A 13,789-nucleotide genomic window follows, 5' to 3' on the forward strand; every position below is an offset into this window, starting at 1 on the left:
CCTTTTGCACAATTTTGAAATAATAGTTTCCCTTGCGAAATAGCGACATATATATGGTTATAAAAAGATTCCGCTTGTTTGTTCCTTTTTTTCGATATTGGAAAACTGGTCAAAATTTGCATACCTTGGATTTTTTTTGTTATAACAAACAAAAATCTGTCTTATTTATATATAAATTGTCTGTGAAGAAGATCGATTCTTCAACCGACAAATTTAGCGGGCAATGTTAGCTTGAAATTTTCGCCCGAGCACTTCTATTTTTACTAAGTCAAAATAAACGGTGGCAAAATACTACTTTTTAGAATCATGATCAAACTTTTATCTGTTAGTAAAAAAATATGAGCTTTTTTTGAATTTTCGGAAGGAACCTAACAAAACCTCGATTGAATAGTAATTTGCAGCTAACGCGCTGCGAAGCCGGTTTTTGTGGTTAATTTTGGGACTAATTTCTGGCTAATTTTTGGGATTACGGGTTAGTTTTTAGGATTACTGGATTTAAAACTCAGAAAAAAAATGATTCAATGTATTTGCTCTCAACAAAAAATTCCTTTAAAGTATATTGTCTTAAGATCCGTAAGATGTCCAATTTTTTCAATAGTTTTTTAACATCTCGTCTGAATAAACGTCCCAGTTTTTTTCATTCCATTGAACATTTCATGCAATCCAGCTTAAATAGAAAAAAAAACACTTCATTTTGTGTTTGGTAAGCTAACCGCAAAAAAACCGTTACGCTCTGTAAGTTTCATCTATTATACGTTAAAACGTGGTGAAAATCCGTTGTTTTTTCAGATTAATTCATTTAATTGAAAGAGTTTTTTTCAGATGAAGAAACATTGACTGCTTTTTTTTAATGTTCAACTTTGCTTGTTGGTTCTTATTAAAAGATTCCACGCATATGCAAAAAAAATGCAAAAATTGTGGTTAAAAAGGTTAGAAAGTTTTGCATAGATTTCCGTTATTGATGGATTATTTAATACATGTCAATTGTACAAATTGCAAACCAACGTTTATGGTGCAGTAACTATTTTTAGTGTAAAAAAAAAACAACTTCCATACAATTCCCAAGTTAGCTGCGGAAAAAATCAGTATTCCAATTTCGAATGTTTGATTCATAAATTCATCGTCTAATGTTTCACACATGCGACATTTACGTTTACAGCTCTTACCTGTGGCTTTATAGCACCATAAATTTCAATTGCTCTTACTGCATAGAAATTAGAACATTTTTCCATTTCGTACCTTCTTTATTGTGTTTTATTTTACATGTACAGACTAAAAAAAAACAGATAGAAATCGATTATTTACGTTCGCGAGATTTTACGGTCTATTGTTGATTTCTTTACTTCACCCACTGGTAATTAAAGACCTTTCAAGATTTTTCGCTTCTTAACTTTTAGTTAGAGCTTTGACGTACTATGAAAAATTTACCCGTTTTTTTCCTTCAGAACGCACTTAGAAAGCGTTTAGATTTAGAGAAAAAAACGGTGTGAGAGCGACTGTAAATAAAAACTTTGTCTAATAAATATATACTTTTTCAATTTGTCACTCACTTCGTTGTTTACTGGATCTGCAGACAATCAGCCGAAAACCTTCGCAGCAGAAAAAACCACACAGAATTGTTTTGTTTTTAGGATAGCATGGACCTTATTTGGGGTTTTATCTACAAAAAATCATCCAACTTCCTTCCTTTCAAGTTATGGACTGAATTAAATTAGATCGACTGAAATACTAACTTAAATTTGGAGAAAAAATCTTTTTTTTTCGATAATCGACCTAAAATGTTTTCACCGATCCATTGGCAGACGGGTTCAAAAAACCCGAATGAGATTCCCGAGCGACCTTACTCCGGAGCCGCTTCGGCTGAGCGAAGCAGAATCGTTCATCAAAACTCAAACCCGAACCCAAACTCCGATCAATATAGTCCCTCTTACCGAGACATATACTCTCCGCCCATCGCGGGCGCCAATTTTTCATACCAAGGGGGTCACATTCCACTAAATAATGAAGTTCGTCACGCACGCGAAGGGTTTTTAACCGACGTCAAGTCTCAGCTTCGCGTAGCGACCGAACAACTTGATCTGGCAAGAAAAGAAGCGTATGAAAACAACCAGAAGGCTATTGAACTGGAAAAGAGCATAGCCAGTTTTTGGAACCCAGAGTTGAAGAAAGAAAGGCTGGCAAGGAAAGAGGAAAATATGAAATATATGCAGTTGAAAGAACAACTAGCAAAAGTTCTGGAACAGAATAACCAACTTCAGGTAATAAAAACAATACTCTTGAAAAAAAAACTTTTTCTCAACCCTCAATTCTGAAAAATCCTCCCATTCATTCGAATTATTTAATGAAAATTTTGCCGACTCTTATGCAGGGGCGGATCTAGGATTTTCTCGAGGGGGGGGGGGCGGATTTTCAAAAAATTTTCGAAAATTTTGACGACCTTTTTTTAAAAACACAGTCAAAAAAGCCGTTTTTGGGGCACTTTTTGAACAAATTTGACAAAAAAACCGCGTTTTACTGGCACGCGCTCCCCCTCAAAGTTAGTATATATTGGCGCCGAAGGCGCCTTTAGAAAAATTTTAGGATCGATCGGTCAAAAATTGATTTCTTAAAAAGTATCAACGGGGGAAACCTTTGGGTCGGCAGGGGGTCGAATCCCTGAGGAGAGGGCGTCCGCCCTCCCCCCGTCCCCCCCCCCTAAATCCGCCCCTGCTCATATGAAAGTTTTTATTAGTTCGACCAAATGATTTTCCAAGCCCTCCAAAAACAGTATAACGAACGTATTTTGACAAAATGTTTTGCGCCGCAGGAAAAATGTAAAAAAAAACAGGCCATATATCTACGTGTTTAGACTTCTTTGGATAATTTCTGCTCAAGGATAAATATCTATAAGGTGTTTTCAAAACTTGTTTTTTTTTCATATCCGCGCTCTTTTCACAAATAATTAGGCCATTGAGGTCATTTCTACTGTAGGTAGCAACAATTTGCCGAATTCTGATAATATAATTCATTTAGTTGGATTGTTTTTTGTTCACGCAAGTTCTCGCGAGCTAATGAATTTTCGGAGCATTTTGTGTTGAACAAGCTCTTATAGCGCTGAGTTATAGTTAATGCCAAATTTTGTCAATACATTTTTGATCAACCAATATTAATGAATTAACCTAAGACTGCTCATTTGGACGTCAAATTTCTCTGTTTCACTGATTTGTACGCGCAGAACTGTTTACAAAAACACTAATTAACCTGAAAATCTATAATTTTTAACCAATTAAATCTCTCAAGGTCAGCAAAATTGCCAACAATATGGTATTTTTTATAACACAACCAGATAAAAATGAACTAAAACAGATTTTTTAAACAAAAATTGACTGGATTTTTACAAATTTTATAAACGATCCGTTTTAAGGGTGTAATTTTGGTTAATAATTTTGCAAACAAAAACGCACTACGAAAATGCTGGTTAAATTTGGAGCAGTTTTGTCCATTTCATTACCGAATTTGGGAAAAACGAGTTTAAAAATTCTGTTCTAGTTCATTTTATATGGTAGTTTCAATTCAGCACTATATTAGCTTGTTCAGCACAAAATGCAGTGAAAGATCATTGGATAGCGAGAACTTGCGTGAAATAAATCAATCCAACTCAATGAATTATATCATCAGATTTCGTCAAATTTTTTCTGCCTACTGCAGTAAGAATCACTTCAATAATCCAAGTATTTGTTGAACGAGAACGGATCTATAAGAAACACGTTTTGTAAACACCCGGTATATTTGCCTTTAGAATAATGTGAGGTTTTTGGATGTCGTAAAAGAACACCAAAGAGGGGACTCTTTAGTCAGGGGTTCCGCCACTTCGCACTTTGTTCCCTAAATCTGTTTTGGACCGTTTTTTGATATTGACATCTATTTTTAGCTTACTTACAATCAATTTTCGTAAAAGGTGTGATTTATTTTTCGTAAAGGTGGGCTCGGTGTGATTTATTTTTCATCAAACATATTTTGACATTTTAACAAGCGAGTTTTGACGGCACTTGTTTCGATTAATACCGTCCAAAATATGCTCAAAACTGAAATTTCTGGGAAGTTTTCCCAGCATTACAAAAAATGTTAAAAGGATTGAAAATCTTTCTAGCCTTTTTGATGCTCGCGGATTTTAGTCCAATTACAAAAAAAAAACGTTTTTTAAATAAATATTGTCAGATAAGTATTATGACTTTGTTTTGTAGGGCTCGATTCAATCACTCGCAAATGAAAACAATGCATTGAGAACGCAGCTAAGCATCGCTGCTCTTCGCAATGGTACAGACTCGACCAAAATCAACGGAGGTGTTGGTTTGGAAAATCCAGCGTTTTCCAGTGTAAATGGCACCTACCAACTAGACTATCTTCGGAGCGAGAACGACCAAAAATCTAAAGAAGTTTACTTGCTAAAGAAAACACTTGAAGAAATGGAGCTGAGAATAGAAACACAGAAGCAAACTTTGACCGCAAAAGACCAATCTATCCAAAAACTATTAGAAATGCTTCAAGCGAAAGGTTTGCTTGAAAATGAAGCGCCAAATTCCCCTTTTCTGATACCCAACGGGGATTCAAACCAAGTTGGAAATCTCGAAAGCACGATAATGGATCTTAAAAGCCAAGTTAATCAAAAGAACCGAGAAATATCGAAGCTGAAAACGCACGTTATCAAGCAATCATCGGTCGACCTGGAAACGAGGTTGAAATCTCCGCCTCCTTTTGGGTTGTCGAGTAGTCAAGAACCAACCGCCCAAGCAATCAAAGAAATTCTGGAATCAAAAGATGAAAAAATCGAGCATTTAGAAAAACAATTGCAATCAAATAGCAGATTTAACCGCTCTGAGTTAGATAGATCTGAGAACTTAGGTGCTTCTTCAAGTTATAAAGAGCACATTGAGTTTCTGAAATCAAAAATCGACCAACTGAGAACTGAAAATTCTAAACGTGAGTCCGAAAGTTTGGCGAGTCAATCGAAACAAGAGGTTTTAATGAAACAAAATACAGACCAATCTCACCATATCAAAGTTTTGAAAGAAGCTCTTTTTACAAAAGATCAACACGTCCAAAGTCTTCAAAACGAAATCGATTCTTTGAAAGGAAAAATAGACGAACGTGAACTACTTTTGAACAAACGAAAAGCGCCGCCTCCTCTAAGACAATCAAGTTTTTCAGATGTCAACCCAGATTACAAAGATAAACGCATGAGTGAAATGCAACGTGTAATTGATAGCCTCAAAGGTCAAATCGAAATTCTGAAGTTGCACCAAGGTCAAAATGCAACCGGAACTTCGACAGCACATAGCGAATTGCAATCGGTTTTCGGTGACAGAGAGAAACTACTAGAACAGTTACGGCACGATAGCGAAAAGCAGAAATTTTCTTACGACAATCAACTTGATTCGTATTCAAGACTGAATGATGACGTGAATAAGAAAAACCACGAGTTGAATCAAGACAATCAAATTAAGAGCAAATTAGTGCGAGATCACGAAGAGAAAATGTCGAGCCTACTCACTGCTAATATGAAAAAGGTTAGATAATTTAGCTGGACTTTTTGCATCTCTGTGACTATTCCCACCCCCATGTAAAAACAAGCCCCGCATTATTTTTCCCAGCCCTCCCAGAAAAAGTTGTGTTGCAAGTTGTCGTCTATGTTTAACCAATGAGAAGGTCTGCAACAAAATTGAAGTTAATTTTTAACGAAAGTATCCTGCTTGAAAGTATCCTTGCTTGAAAGTATCCGAAACTTTGCCAAAAATTATTATGCAGTTTGAGATCTGAGCATTCCGCTCGTTTTCTACAATTGAAAAAAAAATGAGCAATCATTCAAATCTAAATATGATTTTTAAGGAAAATGAATAATCATATGCTGCGCATAATTGTTTGTTTTTTTTGGCAAGATAATTTTTGACAAGGTGCGGCAATTTAAACTTAACTGTTTCTTAAAATAATATTAGTTTGAAATTTGGCTGAAACTTGTAATTAACCTCAAACTCGACCAAAAGTTTTTCTCCTGACTTGAATATCGTGATTAAAAGTTTGTTACATTTTTCAAAATCACTGAGATATTGATGCCCGAGCTCAAAATTTAACCCTTTTTGTGGAGCTACAGATTTTGAAAACTGTTAGTTTGATCGAAATGATAAGAGCAAATGTAGATTTTTCTACGATCTTAAAAAATAATACGACAGAATACATTGCGCAAAAAAAGACTAATGTAGAAATAATGGACAAGCGACAACTTGCAGTAGCAAGTAAAAAATAAAATTTTTATAGTTTTACCAAACAAGGTGATCTAGATTACCGGCAGTTACTGATTCACTAGCATTATGCCCATCATGCTGATTGTAAGAGCAGCGGAGCGAAGCAGAGAAAGCAATCACTGGTTTCCTCTGTCGCGTCTTAAACAATCTTTAAAAACTTGCGATATGTCTTTTTCTATAATCTTTTCCAGTTACTAAGGCCAGGTGTTTTTTGGGAAATGACGCGGTGTTTTGTCCGATAATTTGATCAAGGGTATTGTTACGATGGATGATCTAAGTTTTAGAAAATTATTTTTTATGTTTTCGTCTGCAAAAAACGAAAAACAATTTGAAAACAGTTACAATGAAAATTTGATCCTTTTGGTTTGATGGAGTTTGCATTTTCGGCTAGTCTATCAAACGGTTAAACTTTTATCCTTTTTTTTGTGATCAAGCTGGGCTCTCAACCCAAGGCTTTCTTTCCCCCTAACTTCAAGGGTACCAAAAAAAGTTTTGATTCTCGCTCTGAGACGCCTGAAAACACACTCAATTTAGTCTTACGGCGCTCTCTCAAATGATGTTTTTGTAAAAAGAATTCTTCATTTGTAATTCTGTACGTGTGATGACTTCAGTTGGAAGCAATTTGTTATGATTATTACTAGTCCGCGCTTTGTACCGATTCTAGTCGCGAACTTTTATTGACAATTCCGTTCTCCATTGTATTGTCTGCTGGTTTTATAACAATCTCACACCAATATAAACGCCTCTTGTTTATTTCATTTTCAAGAGACTTTGAAATTAAGTTTGAGCTATTTTAATATTCAATTTGTTTGCATAATTTTAATTTTTCATCATTGGGTTCCTCCATCAATAGCTATCATCGCTACCTATTCATAGCATAAACAGCAAATTCAATCCAAACTCAATTTCAATTCGGGGCACTTAAGAATGTTTTCGAGGGAGACAAACAAAAACAAATATAAATCTTTTTTTTTTAAAAACATAGTGTCAAATTTGGTGAAGTATGATACCCTATTTGAAAAAAGAGAGTCAAAATATTATGCAGGTTCAGTTTATCCGGAATTGAATTGAATGAAGTTATACTTTTGAAAGCATATAATTGAAGAAGCTTATAACTAAACGTTGGAAATCATGAAAATACCAAGTCAAACGCATTTCAATCAGAAGCATTTATTTGAAAAAAAAATGTGTGAACATCTATTTTCTCGGAAAATTTGTGCAACCAGTGATAACAAAAAAATAATTGAGTTAAAGTGGGGATGCTCCACAAAAATTTGATTCCAATTGATTTCAAATTGAATAAAATTATTTTTATTATCTGTCAAAACCCAAATTGACTTACATCATTTTTCTGGAGCGTATTCATAGATCCCAAAATTGTAAATTAGTCGCGTAGGTTCCAAAACTTATTGTCGGTCTTATAGGACCCAAAATTGCACAAATCTGCCATAGTGAACCAATAAATTTTAATATTAAAAACTCCGAGCACTCAGAGAACTTTTTAAGGCTTGCACTATTTCACTGAAAAGTCGCCATTTTCAATTTTGTTTAGGCATAGATCGTTCGATACGAATCAGTTCCAGCTGGTTGTCGACAATTTGCAAAAATTGGATGGCCAACCAAGAACTTGGCGAACTTTGCTGAGTTTTTCCAATTCAATAGACTGTTTCAGCTTTCGCGAAAATTTGTAGTCCTCAATCATGCTGTTCAAAAAGTTCCTCATTAACATTATTGGGACAAAAATCAAAGTCCAGGTTTTGTAGAAATATCGATGCCATTTTTTTGTATAACTTCAGTTTCCTTAAAAAGCTGGAAGAACATCGGCAAAATCAGATCTTTGGGCGAATATGCCGATGCCATGAGCCTTCTGACAATCTTGTTCAGCACAGCGTCTTTAGAAACACATTTTTTTAAAACCAAGTTCAGTCAAATGTTTAAAAATTTGAGTATAGTAAAAATAGCATCCCAGATGCTCTGTTTCAGCAAAATCTGATTCCAGTGCTGATACTATACCCTCTCACACTCAGTAACGATTTGCGGGGGCATCCATTTGTGTCCTATGGGACTGTGAGATTTTCTGGAAATAATTTTGAAGGTTTACGGTTTTGGCAATCCAATTTTCCGCTGAACGGGTCAAAAACTAGTGGCAAACAGCGTTCTTCATGCAGAACTTATAGCACTACAATTGTTCAAAAGGCTGGTGCACGTCCTAAAAGTTCAATCGGCAAATATTGTTTCTGGGTTGAACAACTACGTCAATATTTTGTCAGTTGGCGAAATAGAACCGTTCTATTACCATTCTATTTTATGTGTTACCCACCATTTTCCGGTTATTCAAGTTTTCGGACACATTTGTTAGTAGTAGAGGTAGAATCTTAGCTAGGGCTCGAAGAAGACTTGATTTGCCTAATCTGACGAATATATTTCTTTAAAAATGTGTAGGGTCGCGTGTGCTATCTTTCTTTTGTCATCGTTAAGATTGTGCTCTCCTAGAACTTTAGAATCCGTTTGAGTTGATTAGCTCTATTATTAGATCATGCTAAACCAATTTGAAATCAATTTAAACATAGTTTTTTATGACAACCTTTTTTTTTGTTACTTAAAGTGATCTTAAACCTGTAACTCCTGAACCTATTTGCATTAATTTTTTGATTGATTTTTTTTCAAGATTAGAAAAAAATTTCAAATTCATTAGATAGAACATCTGTTTTTAAAACTAAGGAGACTACTACGCTTAAACTTCCTGGTTGACTAAAACGCTTATCTAACAATTTCCATTAATGGAAAAAAACTTATCACACATTTTAGTACAACTAGCGAGCGTACCAAAAATTGCCTACCAAGCGTACCAAAAATTGTGATAAATTTTACGGCAAGTATTTGTCGTATATGGAATTTGTATGCTAACCAATTTTTGTTCCGACCCTTCAAAAAATGTAGTAAATTTGTCTTCGGGTGTGTTTTAGAATTTTCTTTTTGTTTTCTACCCAAAATCAGGTACCACAAATAACCATCAGACTGAGTTAAGTATTATATTTTTTAAAAGCCCTTTCAGTCGCGATTTGAACGACATTAAAAAGTTTTCAAAAAAAACAGATTGGAATTTTTGGTTTTTCATTAAATTTTGACCCATCATTTAATGTTAACTTGTTAAATTTGCACTTTTAGATTAAATATACTTGGGTTTTCCAGACAGGAACAAGTTTTAAAAATTATATTCAGTTCCTCTCTGACAAAAAAAAGTTTATAAATTTTATAATAAATAATTTCGAAAAAAAGGAAAAACTTTGAAGTTTTTTCGAAAACTTTTTTTCTCAATTTTTTGTTTCTTGATGTTTTTTGACGACAACTGTTATCGATTTTGCCTAATCGTACTAAATTTTTAGCTGGTTCATAGTTTTCTCATCACAGCGCGGAAAAAATGAACCTAATATGAAGAACTTACTAGTTTGAAGAACTTTATTTGTAGTAGTTTTTATGAGTATGGTCGAATTATTCCGTGCTACTTCGTTAGCAACCGGCTAATCTTGTATATTTATGAAAACCGTATGATCTAGCACAATGCATATTATCCTTTTGAATTTTACAAGAAACTCCAATAATTGCTTTGTGGTTAAGTGGCAAGAATCGCACAGGTCAACTGCTTTCAGAGATTTGCCTATTAATACTTTGTATTTTTTTTACCCAGAGTTATAACTAGAAACCGTAACTTTTTGTATATGACTAGAAAGTTTTTATTCCAAAAAAACTTGAAGATTGAAAATTGTGGCTTATTTATTGACCGAACAAAGTTTATCTTACCATAAGAAAGCATGAAAATTTTAAATTTTGATTCGCTCAAAAAGTAGCCTGGACTACGTTATGAAAAAAATGCGCCAACTTTTGCAATCAGTAGTTTTTGTAAACTTTTTTTTCTGGAGCACGAAAGTGATTTTGCAACAGAAAAAAAACGTTTTGCAACAAAAAAAATTGGATTGGTTTTCAAAATTTCTCTAGTCATGTAGAAAATCTATACATGAAAATGGTATGAGAAAAATTTTATATACAATCATTGTATGGGTTTGTATGACAAGATTTTTTTGTTCATGGAGGTCAACTCGGGCTATCGAGAATGTATCATTCCATTAAAATACTATAAATTATTTTCAACTTTATTTTATTCTTCGATATTACTTAAGGACTCGGCGCTGAAGAGTTTGGAGATCTCAGTGGCTCAGAAGGGGGCGGAATTGAGTGAGTGGGAGGAGAGAGTCAGACGACTGCAGGAGGAGAAGATAGCACTGATCAAGGAGAAACAGGAGCTGAAGAAACAAGTGGATGCGCTCGAAGAACAGGTATAAAACAGACAATCACCTCCTCCAGGGGTCCCCCCAGAGTTCCAAATAAAGAAGAACAGGTATAAAAACAGACTAACCCCCCTCCCCAGGAGTCCCTCGAGAGAACCAATTCTAGAGGTCACAGCCGTACCTAATCAACGGTAAATTTAACTGTGAAACTGTACAATGTTACAATGTTCTTCTGTGCATCTTCGCATTTAGTCAGTTTTATTATTTGACCTCTTTATGGTAGAAGGTGCAACATACCAAGAAAAATTCACCCCCCGTCTATCTTAGTATCTTCTGGTCGTTGCAAAATTTTCAAAAGTCCTCGTTGGCGCTATTTCTTATGTTAACTCTTACAAACTACCCTACATCTTCTCATAAGAAATGTGCGGGTCATTTTAAACTAAATTTGAGGGAATATTGTTCCGTTTTTGGGTCTAATTTTATTTTAAAAAAATAAAAAATCAGTAAATATAATCGTATTTACAGGTCAACCATTACATAGACGAACTAACCCGAACCCAATCCATTCTGGACAAGACATCTGAAAACATGAAGGAACTAGATGACGAGAAAAGAGTTCACGAACGACGTGTGAACGAACTGGAAAATGTCGCGGCTCAACTCAAAGCCAAACTAAACGAAATGCGCCGAGTTAAGAGCGACGAGAATGTTATGCAACAGAAGCTCTTAACCGAGTCTCGAAAACGAGAAGGTGACGTAATATTCGATTCCGCCGAGCTTCAAGAAGTTATCATGGAAAAAGACAAGAGGATTTCGGAACTGGAACATGCTTTGGAAGAATGTTCTAGAATAACTATGACTCGCGAAGCGGTGTTGTCCAAACACAATAACGTTACAACCGCGGCTCACCGCAAAGTCGAGGAATTAGCTTTGGAAGTGGAAAGGTTACAAAAAGCGCTGAAAAATAGGTATGTCATTTTTTTGTCGAACTTCTTATTAAAAACTTTTCAGATGGGGCCGCTTTTATCACAGCTAAAAACAAAAAACAGATTAGCAGATAAGCTTTGCAATTAGAGATTTTAAAAACCGTGATTTTTGAAAAACTCACACATTTCTAGGTCAATTCATCAAAACATCAATCAACTCAATTTTTGCATATTTTTCTAAAATACTTTGCTTTAGCTGGATGAAACTTATGTCAAAAAATACCAAAACGATGCAATGATACAAACTTGTACAATAATACAAGATGACATCCTGATGATTTTTTGTTTGTGGTGCCTAAATTTTGCGACTCGTAGAAATGTTTTAGAAAAAACAGCAACCATACCCTAAGGCAAAGTTCCTCCCCACTTTCAGCGGCCATACCAAAAAAAGTAGAAATATCATTTAAAGAGGTTAAAAATAATATTAGGGTTTGTTAAACTATCGGTTCTAAATTCACAAAAAGTTATCGTCTTAATTCCGTTTTTTTTACGGTCGTCTAATTTGCTTGCCTTCTAACTTTTTAGGCACAATAAAATTAAATGGAAAAATCTCAATTATCGTCCAAGTTCCATTTTTATGGTCGTCTAATTTGCTTGCCTTCTAACTTCTTAGGCCACAATATTATGAATTGAAAAAATGCCAATTATCGTCTAAATTCCATTTTTTGCGGTCGTCTAATTTGCTTGCCTTCTAATTTCTTAGGCCACAATATTATTAATTAAAAAAATGCCAATTATCGTCTAAGTTCCATTTTTTGCGGTCGTCTAATTTGCTTGCCTTCTAACTTCTTAGGCCACAATATTATTAATTGAAAAAATGCCAATTGTCGTCTAAATTCCATTTTTTACGGTCGTCTAATTTGCTTGGCTTCTAACTTCTTAGTCCACAATAACAATAATTGAAAAATGCCATGAGTGCAATGTGTGAGTTGTAGTGAGGTGAAGCTGGGCCAGATGGCGGGTGAGTTGGGTGAGAATGAGGCGAGGATGCAGCAGATGCAGAGTGAGAGGAGGAGACAGTTGGCGGATGTGATGCAGATGAAGCAGGACGCACTCCAGGCTGCTCTGGGGGAGAAGAACGCCCACATTGCCATGATAGAGGTATGCTTATTAAAATAACCTTCTGAGTTTCTCAATCCTAAAATTACAGATTCAGACATTTTCAGTTTCTCACTCGTGCTAAATTTAGACAACAAACTTAGGTCAAAATTGTTTTTAGTGTAATTTTATTCAAGAAAACCTGACTCAACGCGCACTCAGTAAAAAGAGAAAATAATCGATTTTATTATAATTATAATCCACCTTCGTACGCTACAGGTTTGATAAATAAACCTGGGTCGAGGTTGTGGTTTTATGATCAGACGGTCGCGACCAAATTTTGGTATTTCCAGACTGCTGCGACTGAAATTTAGTATTTCCAGACTTTGCGGACTGAGGCAATTTGCGGTACGGGCGCGACCGAAGGAAATTTAACCGCGACTGTACTAAAACTAGACAAAAATTATGTCTCAATTGGAATTAACGAAATTGACTCAACAAAATCTGTTTTAATTTGCAACGAAAAAGGTTTAAAAAATAAAATAGTCTTTTGAGTTTCTCACTCTTACTAAAATTAGACAAAATTGTGTAAAAATTGCTATTAACGTAATTTTATGCAGAAAAATCTGATTCAACTTGGATCCACCTTGCTACGATAGAGGTTTGATAAAAAAGACCCTTACGAGTTTCTCACCCTCTTAAAGTCTTACAGTAAATTTCTATAATTGTTCGTGAGTACATTTTAGCTGACTAAGTGGACCCATACCATAGCGCACATTGCCACTCATAATTGTTTTTAACTGTTTGTAATTTGGCTGTTATTATATGTGACAAACGTTGAATCAACGCCCAACATTGCTATGATCGAGTTATGATTCAAAAAATTAAATATCGAGTTTATCAAATCTAAAATGACTCAAAATTTACAAAAAAGTATAGATACAGACGTTTTACGTTCAGTGTAGTTGAGTCGGTATCAAAAAAAATTGAATGTGAAAGCTCAAGCTTTGGTGAAAGGGTCAAAAAAATCAACGAAAACTCCATAGAGTAACAAAATACAGACAAAAAATAGTTGAATAGTGATCTAGCGTTTTAATGAAAAGATTGACTGATCAATCACTTAATTATGTTTTTCTTTATTTCTTTATTACAAGTTTTGATGAGTTCGTTTTTTCTTTTTAATGTAGGAACTCTGTAATTT

At 34.8% G+C, this 13,789-nt stretch overlaps 1 protein-coding gene across 2 annotated transcripts; it reads left to right on the plus strand.

Annotated features, from left to right (window-relative positions):
• Positions 1 to 810: 810 nt before the first annotated feature.
• On the plus strand, positions 811 to 12,651 carry LOC134856348 (ELKS/Rab6-interacting/CAST family member 1-like; the record flags this gene model as incomplete). Of its 2 annotated transcripts, XM_063872703.1 has the most annotated exon segments (6): positions 811 to 1,354; positions 1,632 to 2,258; positions 4,224 to 5,546; positions 10,457 to 10,612; positions 11,090 to 11,532; positions 12,486 to 12,651. In XM_063872703.1, coding segments are annotated over 5 exon segments (2,568 nt in total), but the record flags the coding sequence as incomplete, so codon positions are not given.
• Positions 12,652 to 13,789: the final 1,138 nt, after the last annotated feature.

This window comes from Symsagittifera roscoffensis, unplaced genomic scaffold (genome assembly GCF_963678635.1).
Source record: "Symsagittifera roscoffensis unplaced genomic scaffold, txSymRosc1.1 SCAFFOLD_938, whole genome shotgun sequence".
NCBI classification, from domain to species: domain Eukaryota; kingdom Metazoa; phylum Xenacoelomorpha; order Acoela; family Convolutidae; genus Symsagittifera; species Symsagittifera roscoffensis.